Raw genomic sequence first — 14,778 nt, 5'->3', positions numbered from 1 at the left:
CATCGCCGGGTGTGATCCAAAAAAAACAAGAAAAAAAAAAAAACAACAATCCAGGACGCTCACTGTGTTCATCAAGGGGCTGATCAGCCAGAGACCCCCGTGGTGAATCCATTGAGTCTCACTTGATCAATCCAAACTCCAGTGTGTCATCAATTCTGTCCCTTGAACCAAATTCCGATTTCAGAGGCTGTAGGAACCCACCGCCCTGGGCTGGTTCCCCCCATCCCCGCCACCTCCTTGAAGGGTTTGTGACTCTAGTCCATCCCCCTTACCCAACCCTGACTGTCCGTTGTCACGTTAAGTTTCGTGTCAGTGTCAAAAATCATCAGCTCTGGTTCTGGAAAGTTCCGAGCCGTTGGTCATGGGGGCGTCCCAGGCTGACGTCACTGCATGGGAGGCGGCCAAGCCCAGTTGGTCTCTCAGATGCTGATGGCTCATTTAAAACCGGTGGTGTTGGGCTTCAGATCTGCCTTTAGCGCCAGGAAAACGCACTCGCTGTGGGCGGGGTTCCTGCAAAATCACATCCCACCCCCCCCCCCAAACCCAGGTTCCCACAGCTTCCGAATCGGCCGTGGTACTAGTTAGTGGATTTTAGCTTTGATTCTGCCCTGTTAGTTATTGTAAGTCTGGCTAGGAAAATTTTCTTTTATTTTAGTCAGTCTGAGCTGCAATTCTGTCCTGCGTTGTTATAAATCTGGCTAGGAAATTTTTCTTTTATTTAGTCGGTCTGAGCTGCAATTCTGTCCTGCATTATTTTAAGTCTGGCTAGGAAATTTTTCTTTTATTTAGTCGGTCTGAGCTGCAATTCTGTCCTGCATTATTTTAAATCTGGCTAGGGAATTTTTTTTTATTTAGTCTTGAGCTGCAATTCTGCCTGCATTATTATAAGTCTGGCTAGGATATTTTTCTTTTATTTAGTCGGTCTGAGCTGCAATTCTACCTGCATTATTATAAGTCTGGCTAGGAAATTTTTCTTTTATTTAGTCGGTCTGAGCTGCAATTCTGTCCTGCATTATTTTAAGTCTGGCTAGGAAATTTTTCTTTTATTTAGTCGGTCTGAGCTGCAATTCTGTCCTGCATTATTTTAAATCTGGCTAGGGAATTTTTTTTTATTTAGTCTTGAGCTGCAATTCTGCCTGCATTATTATAAGTCTGGCTAGGATATTTTTCTTTTATTTAGTCGGTCTGAGCTGCAATTCTACCTGCATTATTATAAGTCTGGCTAGGAAATTTTTCTTTTATTTAGTCGGTCTGAGCTGCAATTCTATCCTGTGTTGTTATAAATCTGGCTAGGAAATTTTTCTTTTATTTAGTCGGTTTAAGCTGCAATTCTGGCTAGGATATTCTTCTTTTATTTAGTCAGTTTAAGCTGCAATTCTGCCTGCATTATTATAAGTCTGGCTAGGAAATTTTTCTTTTACTTAGTCGGTCTGAGCTGCAATTCTGTCCTGCATTATTTTAAGTCTGTCTAGGAAATTTTTCTTTTATTTAGTGGATTTGAGCTGCAGTTCTGTTCCGTGTTATTATAAGTCTGGCTAGGAAATTTTTCTTTTATTTAGTTAGCTTAAGCTGCAATTCTGCCTATGTTATTATAAGTCTGGCTAGGAAATTTTTCTTTTATTTAGTAGATTTGAGCTGCAATTCTGTTCTGCGTTATTATAAGCCTGGCTAGGAAATTTTTCTTTTATTTAGTCGGTCTGAGCTGCAATTCTGTTCTGCGTTACAAGTCTGGCTAGGAAATGTATTTCATATTTAGTCGATGTAAACCATGCTTTGCTCTAAGAACAGGGGGAGTCGTGGTCTGCAGGCTTCAGTGCCCGCCAGTTCAGAGCCTGTTCGAGGGCGAGTGAATCCCTGGCTGTCCCTGTGGCGCTGGCCGGGCTGGCCGAGTCTCCTTCCCCTGCAGTGTCCTCCCGGGGGTCCCCAGCCCTCCCAGGGCACGAACCTCCCACCCCAGGAAGGGGATCAGCTGGACGGGCCGCGACCGGGGACGGCCCCGCTGCCCTCAATCGGGCACCCGCTGCCACCATCATCAGCGAGACCCCAGCCAGAGGATGCTGGAAGCCCCCAGGAGGGAAGGGGGACCCGCCCTGGAAGCACCGGTTCAAGCCCACCCTTTGCGGGCGGAGCAACTCAAGTGACGGGGGTCTCCAGTGGCGGGGAGCTGGCACAGGACAGTGACACAGGGCGTACAAGCTTGGCAGAGGGTCCCCAGGGAAATTCCTTGCAAGAGTTCCAAAGGGGTTTTAAAAAGGTTACAGGGGAAAAGGAACAGGAAACAGCGGCCACCGAAAGTATGGTATGACGTGTCTCCGCAGGAACGGAGGAAGCACCTTTCCTCTGGGCGTCTTTCCCCAGGCGCCTGCTCCCACGCACCCCGTGGAGCACTGTCGGGCGAGCACTGGGTTCTGCATTCTCTGGAGAGGTCGGCATGTCGGGAGCTGGGCAGCCGATGTGTGTGTGTCGGGGAGGGGGGTCAGGCTGGCTGTGTCGGGGGGTCGGGGGGCGCACACAGGCCAGGCCAGGTGGGCTCACAGCCGCAGGCGTTCTGATGGGCTGAGGGTGCTCGGGGTGAAAGTTCGGGGTGCTTGGAGCTTAAACTAGACCTGAGGAGAAGACCAGGGTCCACGCGAGGGGGAGCTGGGGGCAGTGCTGTGTGGGCGTCCGTGTCTCACGACACCCCCGCCACACGCGCGCAGGCACACCCACACACACAAACACACACACTCTCTCACACAAACACACACTCACACACACAACTCTCACGCAAACACACGATATCTCACACACTTAGACACACTCACACGGACACACACTCTCACACACAAGCACACACTGTCACACACAAACACACACACACAACTCTCACACAGACACACACAATATCTCACACACGCACGCACACTCACAGACACTCACACACAGACACACACTGTCACTCACAAACACACACACACTCTCACACACAAACACACACACAAATCTCACACACTTACCCACACTCACGGACACACTCACACAGACACACACCCACACACACATTCACACACAAAATCTCACACACAATCAGAATCTCACACTCACGCACACAGACACATCTACTCACAGAGACATTCGCACACACTCAGACACTCACACACACACTCTCCTACACACATATACACAGACACACACACTCACACACACTCACACCCCTTCCCTCTCTCCCAGAGAGACGCCCTCAGTGGCGCTGAGCTAACTCTCATTCCAGTTCCGTGAAATGCGGGACCCCCCACCCCACCCCACCCCACCCCTGCCCGGTCCCTGCCCGTCGCCCCCTCGGGCCGCTGTGCACTAAGTGGGCCTCCACTTTGAAGCCTCACGGACGCTTTTGTGTCTGTTCTGTGCCAAGCCCGGGCTGGGGACCCTCCCTGCCCCCTCACAGGCAGAGCTGCCCCGTGCCCCGAGGAAGGGAGGCGTGTCCAAGCGCCCACTGGGCCACGGGTGGGCAGAGCGAGGGTCCCCCGTGAGCGGGACCAGCCCTGAGAAGGCCGTCCCGGGACCCCCGGCTTGGGTCGGGCACGGTCCCTCCCCTGGGTCTCCACCCGGCTTCTTGGGCGCGTTTGGCATCCAAATGGCAGGAGGTGGCAGGGAGGACAGAGGAGAGGAGGAGAGAGGGCGGGCACGGGAGTGAGTTCAAGGGTAGAACATTCCAGAAGCTTGCCCCCTGGTAGAACCTTCTGGAAATCTGCCCCGGGGGGAGATAGAACTTTCCAGGGCACACGGAGTTCTCCCAGGCTGGGCACAACTACACAAGAGACGTCTGGAGGGAGGTGGGGGTGTGAGCCGAGGGCAGGGGCCACCCAGGACTGGGCAGTGAGGGTCAGACCGGCTGGACCAGAGCAGAGCCCCCAGGAGGGGCCACACCGGAAGCGCCAACAGACGGGAGTGACCCCCCGTGGGCGGGCAGGCACAGAGCCCAGAGGGGTCCCAGGGGAGAACCGGGCCCGGCTCCGACGGGGAGAGGGTCTCTCGGGCACCTCCTGGGGGTCCGTCCATGCCCTTGCCCAGGGGACAGGTGACAGGCAAGGGCAGCACTCGCCCACCCGCTGGTGATGGACGTGGCCAAAGCAAGGAACGTTGTACCTGGGGACAGTCTCGGGAGGGACCCCGATGCCCCCTTCTGCCCCCTGCACGGTGCCACCCTCCAGGAGACTTGGAAGGGCTGCGGCTGGGACCCTGCCCCTACCCCCATCCTTCAGCGATGCAGCCCAGCCCTGCTGTGACCTCCCCTCCCCCCATCTCCCGCAGGTACCCCCAGTCACGCGTCGAGTCCATTAAACGAGTCTCTCACTGACCCTTGTGTCCTTCTTGTGTGGGACTCGCCTCCTTGCCTGATTGGGGACATCGGGCTGGCGTCCACGGAACCCGCATCCTTACAGCCGACCATGCCGAGGGCCCCTCTCCGTCCCCCACTTCGGTCATCCGTGTGCGCCTGTCAGGGGTTCCGGCATCTCCCGGGGGACCCTGGATGCTGGGGGAGGGGGTTGGCGGGAGTCCGAATCTCTGTAGGGACGGATGGTCTGGGACACACAGACACACAGAGCTGATGGTGGCGGGTGGGAGGGGGGTCCCTCCGGCGCTCCCGGTTTGCTCCAGGGTGAGCACAGGGCAGAGTGTGGGGGTCCCTGCACCACCACCCGACCCCGGGCAACTAGACCCCTGCAGCAAGCACCCGGGTCCCTCTCGGGCGACTGTCCAGCCCGGGGTCCGCACACGTCTTCCCAGTCATGTGCGGCTCTGCAGGGTGGAACCGAGACGGGCGGGTCCCCGGAAGCCCACTGGATGCCACGGCCGGAGCCTGGGTGCCGTGGCCGGGCCACACAGCGGCCACAAAGGAAGGCACGCGTGGACGGGAGCGAGGCAGGGGCCTTGGAAATGCCGGCCCCGACAGAGGCAGGCGCGGGCTGGGCGCAGGGGCCTCCCCCTGGACAGCCTGTTTGTGCTCCGAGTGTCTGCCTGCAGGGGCCACGGACAGCGACTGCCCGTGATACAGCGTCTCCCCGTGGCTCCTTGGGGTCAGTGCTGGAGGAACAGCCCCGCCTCTCCCCAGCTGTCCCCTGAACGGAGTCGCTGAGGGGCTCCCGCCCGTGTTTCTCTTCCCTTTGTGGAGTCTTTGTGGCTATGTGGTCTCTCAGGCCGCTCAGTCCAGTGGAAGCTGGTTGGACACTGGCCGCCTGATACCGACCGCCTGGCGCTGACCGCCTGGCGCTGACCGCCTGGCACTGACTGCCTGATGCTGACTGCTGACGCTGATCGCCTGATACTGACCGCCTGATGCTGTCCACCTGGCACTAACCGCCTGACACTGACCGCCTGACGCTTGACCGCCTGGCACTGACCATCTGACACTGACCGCCTGACACTGATCGCCTGGCACTGACCATCTGACACTGACCGCCTGACACTAACCGCCTGACGCTGACCGCCTGACACTGTCCACCTGGCACTGACTGCCTGACACTGACCACCTGATGCTGTCCACCTAACACTGACTGCCTGATGCTGACCACCTGGCGCTGATCGCCTGGCACTGACCATCTGATGCTGACCACCTGACACTGTTCGCCTGACACTGACCACCTGATGCTGACTGCCTGACGCTGACCACCTGGCACTGACCACCTGACAGTGACCGCCTGGCACTGACCACCTGGCACTGACTACCTGACGCTGACCGCCTGATGCTGACTGCCTGGCACTGACCGCCTGATGCTGACCACCTGGTACTGCCTGACGCTGACCGCCTGACGCTGTCCGCCTGGCACTGACTGCCTGACGCTGACCGCCTGGCACTGACCACCTGACAGTGACCGCCTGACGCTGACCGCCTGGCACTGACTGCCTGACGCTGACCGCCTGATGCTGACTGCCTGGCACTGACCGCCTGATGCTGACCACCTGGTACTGCCTGACGCTGACCGCCTGACGCTGTCCGCCTGGCACTGACTGCCTGACGCTGACCGCCTGGCACTGACTGCCTGACGCTGACCGCCTGATGCTGACTGCCTGGCACTGACCGCCTGATGCTGACCACCTGGTACTGCCTGACGCTGACCGCCTGACGCTGTCCGCCTGGCACTGACTGCCTGACGCTGACCGCCTGGCACTGACTGCCTGACGCTGACCGCCTGGCACTGACTGCCTGACGCTGACCGCCTGGCACTGACTGCCTGACGCTGACCGCCTGGCACTGACTGCCTGACGCTGACCGCCTGGCACTGACTGCCTGACGCTGACCGCCTGGCACTGACTGCCTGACGCTGACCGCCTGGCACTGACTGCCTGACGCTGACCGCCTGGCACTGACTGCCTGACGCTGACCGCCTGGCACTGACCACCAGCTGTACCTGGCCCCATTTCCCTTGGGGCGGTCCCTCTGGGCAGGACCTAGCGGCACAGACTTCTCCAGGCGGTTCCTCCCTGCCCACCCGTACCCGCCCCCCGCATCTCGCCCCGGGGCTCAGCAGCGCAGCCTCCCCGGCCTCCCACCGGCCTCTCCCCCGTGGCGTCTCCTTCCGCCTTCTCCGGAGGACACAGGACGGGGCAGGCCCAGCGTTGTCTGTGGCGTGTCCCCAGGAGCCCCTGGCCTGGGAATGGCGCATGTCCGGCCCTCTGGGAGATGGACTCGCTTCTGTCCAGCCGCCCCGAGGCCCCCGGCCCCGTTCCCATGGCCCCCCCCGCTGCCCCCTGGCCCCCCAGAGCCGTGCCCTGTGACCTGCGCCCGAGGCCATTGCCCCTCCAGGGAGCAACGTGACCAGGGCCACACAGCGGCCACGGCCATCTGGCCACGGCCAAGCCTTCCCGGGGCTCGGTCATGAGGCCGCCCCAAAGCAGCGCCGGCCCCACCCCCGGTCCACCCAAGGCAGTTGACCGGCTGGACATTTTGGTTTGGGGCCACACCAGTGCTCAGGGGACCCCAGGCTGCTGGGGATCAGGCCAGGGCTGGCCACGTCGGAGGGCGGCATGAAAGACAGACATTCAGGGGACAGCGGTATCCTTGGCGCCTTTTCCAGGGCCCCTAGTCGGCAAAGGGTGGGAGGGCCTGCGGCGCGTTGGGTGGGGGTCGGTCCTGGCCCGTCCCTCTGCCGTCCCCCTCAGGCCCGGCCTGTAAATCAGTGACAGCTCCCAGCAGCAGGTGGGGGCAAAGCGTTTATTAGCCCCCCAAGGCAGAAGCAAGAGTTTCTCTCGGGCATCCTTGTCCCTGGAGCCCGGGGTGGGCAGGCACTGCAGAGACGGAGAGGGGGAGCCGGGGTGGGCACTGCATGGCATGGGGATGGGGAAGCCGGGGTGGGCACTGCACAGGCACGGAGGGGAAGCTGGGGTGGGCACTGCACAGCATGGGGAGGGGGAGCCCAGGTGGATACTGCACAGCATGGGGAGGGGGAGCCCAGGTGGATACTGCACAGCATGGGGAGGGGGAGCTGGGATGGGCACTGCAGAGGCACGGGGAGGGGAAGCCAGGTTGGGCACTGCACGGCATGGGGTGGGGGAGCCCAGATGGATACTGCATGGCATGGGGATGGGGAAGCTGGGGTGGGCACTGCATGGCATGGGGAAGGGGAGTCAGGGTGGGCACTGCATGGCATGGGGAGGGGGAGCCGGGGTGGGTACTGCACAGCACAGGGAGGGGAGCCGGGGTGGGTACTGCAAGGCATGGGGAAGGGGAGCCGCAGCCCAGCCCGCTTGTGGAGCCCGTGGTTCCCCTGGGGCAGGTTGGGGGCCCCTGGAGAGACACACAGCAGACGCACATTCCAGAAAACCATTTACTCCTCTGATCACGATTCAAACACCGGCCCAAGGCCAGAGGCCACGTCTGCACACACTGTTGGACCCTCGTACCGGGGGAAGGGGGTGCACAGCAGAGCAGGGGGTGGTGGCAAGTCCGAGACTCACACATGCTGTCGGCAGGAGGGTCAGAGGCAGCCAAGCATGGAACCGCCTGGGGAAGGTGGAGCCTGTGTGTGCGTGGATGTACATGTGTGTCTGCGCACACACACGTGTGCGCATGGGTCTGTCCATTCAGCATGCATGCGTGTCTGCGCACATGCGTGGGTCTGCGTCTTCTGCATACATGCCTGCCTGCACACGTGCATGCATGTGCATATGTCTGTTCGTGCACGCGTGTCTGCGTGTGCCTGTCCACATATGTGTACACACATGTCTGTGTGCGCCCGTCCGTGTTCGCCTGTGCATGCATGTCCCTGCGTGCGTGCACGCTTGCCTGCGTGTGCGTGCACTCCTAACGCAGTGGGCGTCCCAGAACGAGGCTCCCAGGCCATTCACGAGTGATTCTGGGGACACCCCACCCCTCGGTGTATAAAACAACACAATCATAAAAAAAAAAACACCGCACCATATGAAAACAGCATAAGTAAGAGAAAGGAGAAATGTTCGCATGTCGCACGTGCTGGGAGAAGCTCCGAAGGGGCCTGAGCAGCGAGGGCTCCTCCTTGACACAGTTTCCCCTCACGGAGGCCTCAGAAGGAACCGCCCCTTCCCCACACACCACAGTGCTCCAGAGTCTCCAGCCCCCCTGAGCAGCCCATCTGCGCGTGCTGGGGTGCTGGAAGCGGGAAGGGCAGGAGGGGAGAGGAAGGAGCCGGGAGCAGCTGCCCGCTCGCGCCCAGGGTCAGGCTGGCAGCTGGACAGACGCCTGGGCCTCTCCCCGCCCTGCCCGCTCCTCCTCCTCCGGGCCCCAGCGGGATGCGTGGACGAGGCCCCTGGGGTCCGGCGGGCGTAGACGGGGCGTGACCGTCTCCGCCTGGCTCAGGGTCCTCATCTAAGCGCGGCTGCCGAGGGGTCCGTGCTGCTGGGGTCACTGTGCCGAGTCCGATGGCCACGAGGGTGGGCGACGGGAGGGGGCTGCGGCGGGGGGCTCCGGGGGGCTCAGGCGCACAGGGGGACGGGGGCGCCTCGCCCGCCTTTTGGGTGCTTCTCCGCGCCGCAGGCCGAGGGCCCCGTGAAATCCAGGTAGAAGCGGGACTTGAGGAAGCGGCGGTAGGAATCCTTCTGCATCAGGTTGAAGATCTTCCCCTGGGCCTCGTCGAAGCAGCTCAGGGTGGGTTCCAGAACGTTCCGGCTGGTCTGCTCCCGGGTGCAGGAGTCAAGGTTGACCTGGGGGGGGGGAGGACGCAGATGGAGGCTCGGGGAGGGGACGCGGAAGTGTCACATGCACCCGGCAAGGAGGAAAGTGGACGGGCCTCCCCGCCGCCCGCCCAGGGCTGGACAGTACAGCTGGAGGGGCGCTTGCCTGGCCCCTGCGGGGTTTAAGCCCCCACACCCTAGGGGCGAGCCTGCCAGGAGTGAGTCCAGAGCACCAAGCTGGGAGTCAGCCCAGAGCACAAAGCTGGGAGTGAGTCCAGAGCACAGAGCCAGGAGTGAGTCCCGAGCACAGAGCCGGGAGTCAGCCCTGAGCACAGAGCCGGGAGTCAGTCCTGAGCACAGAGCCGGGAGTCAGCCCTGAGCACAGAGCCGGGAGTCAGTCCTGAGCACAGAGCCGGGAGTCAGCCCTGAGCAGTCAGGAGTCAGCCCTGAGCACAGAGCCAGGAGTCAGCCCCGAACACAGAGCCGGGAGTCAGCCCTGAGCACAGAGCCGGGAGTGAGTCCAGAGCACAGAGCCAGGAGTCAGCCCCGAGCACAGAGCCGGGAGTCAGCCCCGAGCACAGAGCCGGGAGTCAGCCCCGAGCACAGAGCCGGGAGTCAGCCCCGAGCACAGAGCCGGGAGTCAGCCCCGAGCACAGAGCCGGGAGTCAGCCCCGAGCACAGAGCCGTGAGTGGTCTCAGAGCTGAGGCCGGGGTCTCAGTCGCCGCCTCTGTTCCTTCTCACGCCCACCCGGGCGATTCCCCGGTGGGGGTGGGGGGGGATGGCAGCCGTGGACGCCCCCAGCTGCCGAGACCGGCCCCGCGGCCCCGTGTGTCCCCGAGGAGCGGGCCCGAGACCCACCTCGCGGCGGGCCTGCACGGAGATGAACTCGCTGTAGATGTCCAGTGCTCGGGGTGCGAGCTGGCCGGCCGGCGTGCTGTGCTTGAAGGCCTCGCAGCTGAGCCAGAAGTCCAGGTTCTCCTCGCTGTACTCGGAGCGCAGGAAGGCCCTGAAGGCCGCCCGGCCGCCTGCGGGGTGGGGGAGGCTGGGACCCTCGCGGCACGCGCCACCCGCCGGGGCCCGGGGTTCTCCCAAGCAGTGCTCAGGGCCGGGCTTTCCCGGGGATGCTCGGCCAATGGGGCTGGGTTCTGCCCTCATTTGGGGTTCGGGGTTCGGGGTCCGGGGCCACGGCCGGGCTCAGGGCCGAGTCCTGGCGCTGGGCTCAGGGGCCCGGTGGGGTGCCGGGGACCGAACCCTCGGGAAGGTCAGAGGGCGGAGGGCAGAGGGCGCGGGCACTCACACTCGTGGCCGATGAGGCTCTCCAGGGACTCTGCCCACCGCTTCACGTCCTCGGGGCTCACCCTGCAGGGGACACAGTCGCTCGGGTCCCTGCCAGGCCCGGAGGCGCCCGCCCCGCCGCGCCCCTGCCCGCGCCCGCGGTGTCCTCACCTCTGGCACCGCGCCGCCCGGTCCTTCCTGCCGCGGGGGGGCCCGAGCTGGCCGCTGTCCGGTTTCTGCAGCAGGAAGGCCAGCCGGTGCTTCATGTCCTTGGCGCTGAGGGGACAGCGGGCGGTGAGGGCCGCGGCCGGCACGGAGAGGGCCCCGTGCGGGCGGCCAGGCCCCCACCCCGCCAGAAGCCTGTGGGCCCCGCTGTCCCCTGTGGTGACCTCCACGGCCACCTGGCTGTGCCCTGGGTCGTGCTCAGGGCCTGAGAGGGGTCAGGGGGGCAGGGCGGGAGGACAGGATGTGACTGACCCCACCTACTGCTTCTATGTGCGACCCCGCTGAGTGGGCACCAGGAAGGGGGTCTGCATCACAGCCCAGAGTCTCACTGAGGGCGGGGGCAGGGGTCAGTGTGGCCCCCGTTCCAGCTCTGACCAAAACCCGAGCCCCGGGGCCGCGCCCACCTACACACGCACACACGACACGCACACACGTGCACACACACACACGCGTGCACACAGGGACACACACACAGGCACATGGGGACACACGCGTACACACACACACGCATCACACACGCACACACACACGGGGACACACACACATGCACACGGGGAAACATGCACACGCATGTCAACACATGGGGATATACGGGCACACATGTACGCACACACACATACACACGCACACAGGCATGTTCCCACCAAAACCCTTGCACCCTCGGCCGGCCCCTCGCTGCTCCCCCAGTGGGTCTGGAGAGGGACACAGTGACATCACGCGTGCGAGGGGCCGCCCAGGGAGCCACGTCCAGGAGGGTCATCCGTGTCCCGGGGGCCCGTCCAGACTTGGAAATGCCCCAGGAAACGGTCACGGATGGACCCCGGGGCCCCCGGAAGGGGCAGGAAGCTGAGGGGAGCCCCCCTCGGCCGCTGGCACCTGGCGTGGGTTGACCTTGGGCAGCTGAGTCCCCTCTGCAGCGTGGACGCCGGGAGGACGGTCATTAGAGACCGGGACAGAGCGTTCCCCCCGCCACCCCCGGGCTGCCACCCGCCTTGTCCTGCCCGTGCGTCTCGTCTGATTCATTCCCTGCCGCGATCTCGCTTCAGCGCTAGGTCCCTCTGGGCGCCCGGTGTCCCCCGGTCTGAAAGGGCATTTTCTCCCCTGCAGGACAGAGCTCCCAGGGGTGGGGGGCCGCAGGAAGCCCCCCGACAAGGGGTCCAGGGCAGTGTAAGGGGGTCTCCCCAGTAACCGCACCGCCAGACGCCACCTGGACCACAGCCAGCACCAGAAGCCCTTCCAGCAGGGGCTCCTGATCAGCAGGGAGGACGTGGGGGGTCGTCCAGCAGGCACTGACCACCACCCCCCACCCTCGGGGCTGGCTCTGCTGCCCAGCTGACCCTCCTGACCCTCAGGGGCGACCCTGCAGCCAAGGTCACAGCTCTTTGCACGGCGCACTTGGCAGACTGGGGAATGTCCAGCCGGGTCTGAGCCCCAGCCCCCCCCCCCCCCACGTAGGAGTGGTCACCCGTGCTGGTCACTCTGCAGGGACAGGAGGACCGTGCAGAGAGCCACCGTCTTACCTCCGCAGGCAGGACGCGGGCAGACCAGCCAGCCCCTTGCACATCTTGCTCGGAAGGTGACGGCCAGCTTGCCTCTCCCGCTGGCCACTGCTGGCCCCGCCAGCCCGGCTGCTGGCTTTTATAGCGGCGGCGCTGCCCATCAGCGGCGTTGTCCCGCCCACGCCGCCAATCAGAGGCCTCGTCCCGCCCACGCCGCCAATCAGAGGCCTCGTCCCGCCCACGCCGCCAATCAGCGACCTCGTCCCGCCCACGCCGCCAATCAGAGGCGCCGCCGCCGGCTCGAGGCCCCGCCCAGTCCCTTCTGAACGGAGCCGGGGCGGGGGCGGGGCCTGGGGTCGGGGGCGGGGCCGGGGCGGGGCCGGGGCGGGGGCGGGGCGGGGCGGGGCCTGGGGGCAGGGGGTCGCCTTCTGCAAAAGAGCCTGAAGCCCAGCAAACTCCAGGCTCCCCCTGAGTGTGCAGAGGGGGCGGGAAAAGCCCCTCCTCCACGCCCCCCTCCCAGGGCGGCCTCCTTCGTCCTGTCCAGCCCTGGGGACTGGCCAGCTGCTGCCCAACAGAAGACCCTCTCGCCCCTGCAGAGTGCAGACTCGGCTCAGGGGGTCCTGGGGGGCGTCCCTGAGCCAGGGAGCGGCGGGGGTGGGGGGTTTTGCCAGGAATTCTGCAGAATTTCACCACCTCCTGGTTCTTCACAGGGCTGGGCCTGGCCAGCAGAGTCCAGGAGGGGGAACCGGGCTGGACACGTCCAGTGGCCTGTTTCTGCAGGACACACACTGCCCTGCCCCCTCTTCCCCTCCCCCCGCCTCCCATCCACTCCAGGTCCCTGTGACTGTGGCAAGGGCCCCACACGCCCAGGGAAACCAGCTCCGTGAAGACCTGGAAGGTGCCAGAAGGTGCTAGAATTAAACCCCTCGACTCTCATTCTGGCTGGGCCAACTAGGCCCAGGAGGGGGAAACTTGGTGCCTTCTGGTCCCCCAAAGTGTCAGCGAGATGCACTCCCCCTCACCCCCCAACCACAACTACCTTCTTTTATTTTATTTATTTATTTTTTTTTTTTTTTGCGTTTTGCTTTTTTGGGGCACACCCAGTGATGCTTAGGGCTGACTCCTGGCTCTGCATTCAAGAATCACTCCTGGTGGTGCTCAGGGGACCCTATGGGATGCCGGGGCTCGAACCCGAGTTTGCTACGGGCCAGACCAATGCCCTCCTTATCACTCCTGCCCATGTCTGTCTGTCTGTCTGTCTGTCTGTCTCTATGTGTGTCTCTCTGTCATACCCAGCGATGCTCAGAGCCGACTCCTGGCTCTGCACTCAGGAATCACTCCTGGCGGGGCTCGGGGGACCCTATGGGATGCCGGGGCTCGAACCCGGGTCTGCTACGGGCCAGACCAATGCCCTCCTTACCACTCCTGCCCATGTCTGTCTGTCTGTCTCTGTGTGTCTCTCTGTGTGTCTCTCTCTGTCATACCCAGGGATGCTCAGAGCTGACTCCTGGCCCAGGAATCACTCTTGGCGGTGCTCAGGGGACCCTATGGGATGCCGGGGATCGAACCCGGGTTGGCCACGTGCCAGGCCAACGCCCTCCCCACTGTCCCATCGCTGCGGCCCCAACCGCCTCCTTTCATCGGGACCCAGAGGGCTGCCGGGGGCCCCCCGCGAGCCCCCCTCGGCACTGAGCTCCGAGCCCCCGTGGTCTCGCAGGGTGAGTCATCCACGGTCTCCACCATTTCCTCTGAGGCAGCCCTCAGCTCCCGGCCACTCTCCCTGCATCATCTCATTCATCACCGGCAGCAGCGTCCAGGTCAATACGTCCAAAATTGACAATAATTTCCTCTCCGGGAGCCTCACTCACCGGGAACGTTTTTCACCCACTTTTCTTTCTCTGCCTCATTGACCTAATTCCGCGGCTCGAGGGAAGGGCTGGGGCGGACACACCGCAGATCAACCCCGGCTGGAGAGGGAAGACGCCCCCCCTCCGGCCGCCCACAGCACGCACACTCCTGGAACAGTGCTCCCTGCTTCCACCTGTGGGCACCAGGCGGCAGTGACCACTTACCTCTCTGGCCGCTGCTGCCCTGGTCAGCCCCTCCCTCCAGCCTCAGCTTCTGTTTCCTCCGAAAGAAACTTCCAGCCTCTTAGCCAACACCGCCCAGACCACAGCTGCTCAACGCTTTTTTTTTTTTCTTTTTTCCCCACATTGGTTTCCAATCCCTGCAAACCCTTGGAAATCCTTTTTTGTTTTTTCTTCTCAAACTGGTTCCCTCCTCCCTGATGCCCAAGGCATTCAGAATCCGGCAGAATCCAGCAGAATTCAGCAACCAGCCCTTCAGCACGGCCTTCCGTGGAAAGAACTAGATTCCCAGGGTGCCCAGGCTGCTGGCTGTCCTTCCTTTCTGACTCCCAAAACCCGTTTAGCTCTACCCACTCAGGCGTGCAAGGAATTTATTATAAATTCTAATTTTATTTTTTTTATTTATTTTTTGCTTTTGGGGTCACACCCGGCGATGCTCAGGGCTAACTCCTGGCTCTGCACTCAGGAATTACTCCTGGCGGTGCTCGGGGGACCCTGGGGGATGCTGGGAATTGAACCCGGGTCGGCCATGTGCAAGGCAAATGCCCTCCCCGCTGTGCTATCG

At 62.6% G+C, this 14,778-nt stretch overlaps 1 protein-coding gene across 2 annotated transcripts; it reads right to left on the bottom strand.

Moving 5' to 3' along the window:
- Positions 1–8,913: 8,913 nt before the first annotated feature.
- On the bottom strand, positions 8,914–12,245 carry RGS4 (regulator of G protein signaling 4). Of its 2 annotated transcripts, XM_056137777.1 has the most exons (5): positions 12,148–12,245; positions 10,574–10,678; positions 10,425–10,486; positions 9,986–10,152; positions 8,914–9,156 (listed from the first exon to the last, which is right to left on the bottom strand). In XM_056137777.1, the coding sequence occupies exons 1-5, from the start codon at positions 12,189–12,191 to the stop codon at positions 8,929–8,931; spliced, it is 606 nt and encodes a 201-aa protein (XP_055993752.1). In that variant the 5' UTR covers positions 12,192–12,245; the 3' UTR covers positions 8,914–8,928. The 2 variants fall into 2 exon arrangements, with proteins under 2 accessions (XP_055993752.1, XP_055993753.1); XM_056137778.1 differs by lacking the exon at positions 10,574–10,678 and having other exon boundaries at positions 12,148–12,224.
- Between the last annotated feature and the right edge of the window lie 2,533 nt (positions 12,246–14,778).

This window comes from Sorex fumeus, unplaced genomic scaffold (assembly GCF_029834395.1).
Source record: "Sorex fumeus unplaced genomic scaffold, SorFum_2.1 ptg000127l, whole genome shotgun sequence".
Taxonomy (NCBI): Eukaryota; Metazoa; Chordata; class Mammalia; order Eulipotyphla; family Soricidae; genus Sorex; species Sorex fumeus.
The sequence above is the reverse complement of the archived record's forward strand: the minus strand, read 5'-3'. Positions and strand labels throughout refer to the sequence as shown.

What these genes read in the sequence shown, in the direction of transcription:
- RGS4 (XM_056137777.1), bottom strand. Translation starts at nt 12,191, where the DNA reads ATGTGCAAGGGGCTGGCTGGTCTGCCCGCGTCCTGCCTGCGGAG. An exon ending in CGGGCGGCGCGGTGCCAGAG is followed by an intron (nt 10,487 to 10,573) that starts GTGAGGACACCG and finishes TGTCCCCTGCAG; the next exon opens with GGTGAGCCCCGAGGACGTGA. An exon ending in GAGCCTCATCGGCCACGAGT is followed by an intron (nt 10,153 to 10,424) that starts GTGAGTGCCCGC and finishes CCCACCCCGCAG; the next exon opens with GCGGCCGGGCGGCCTTCAGG.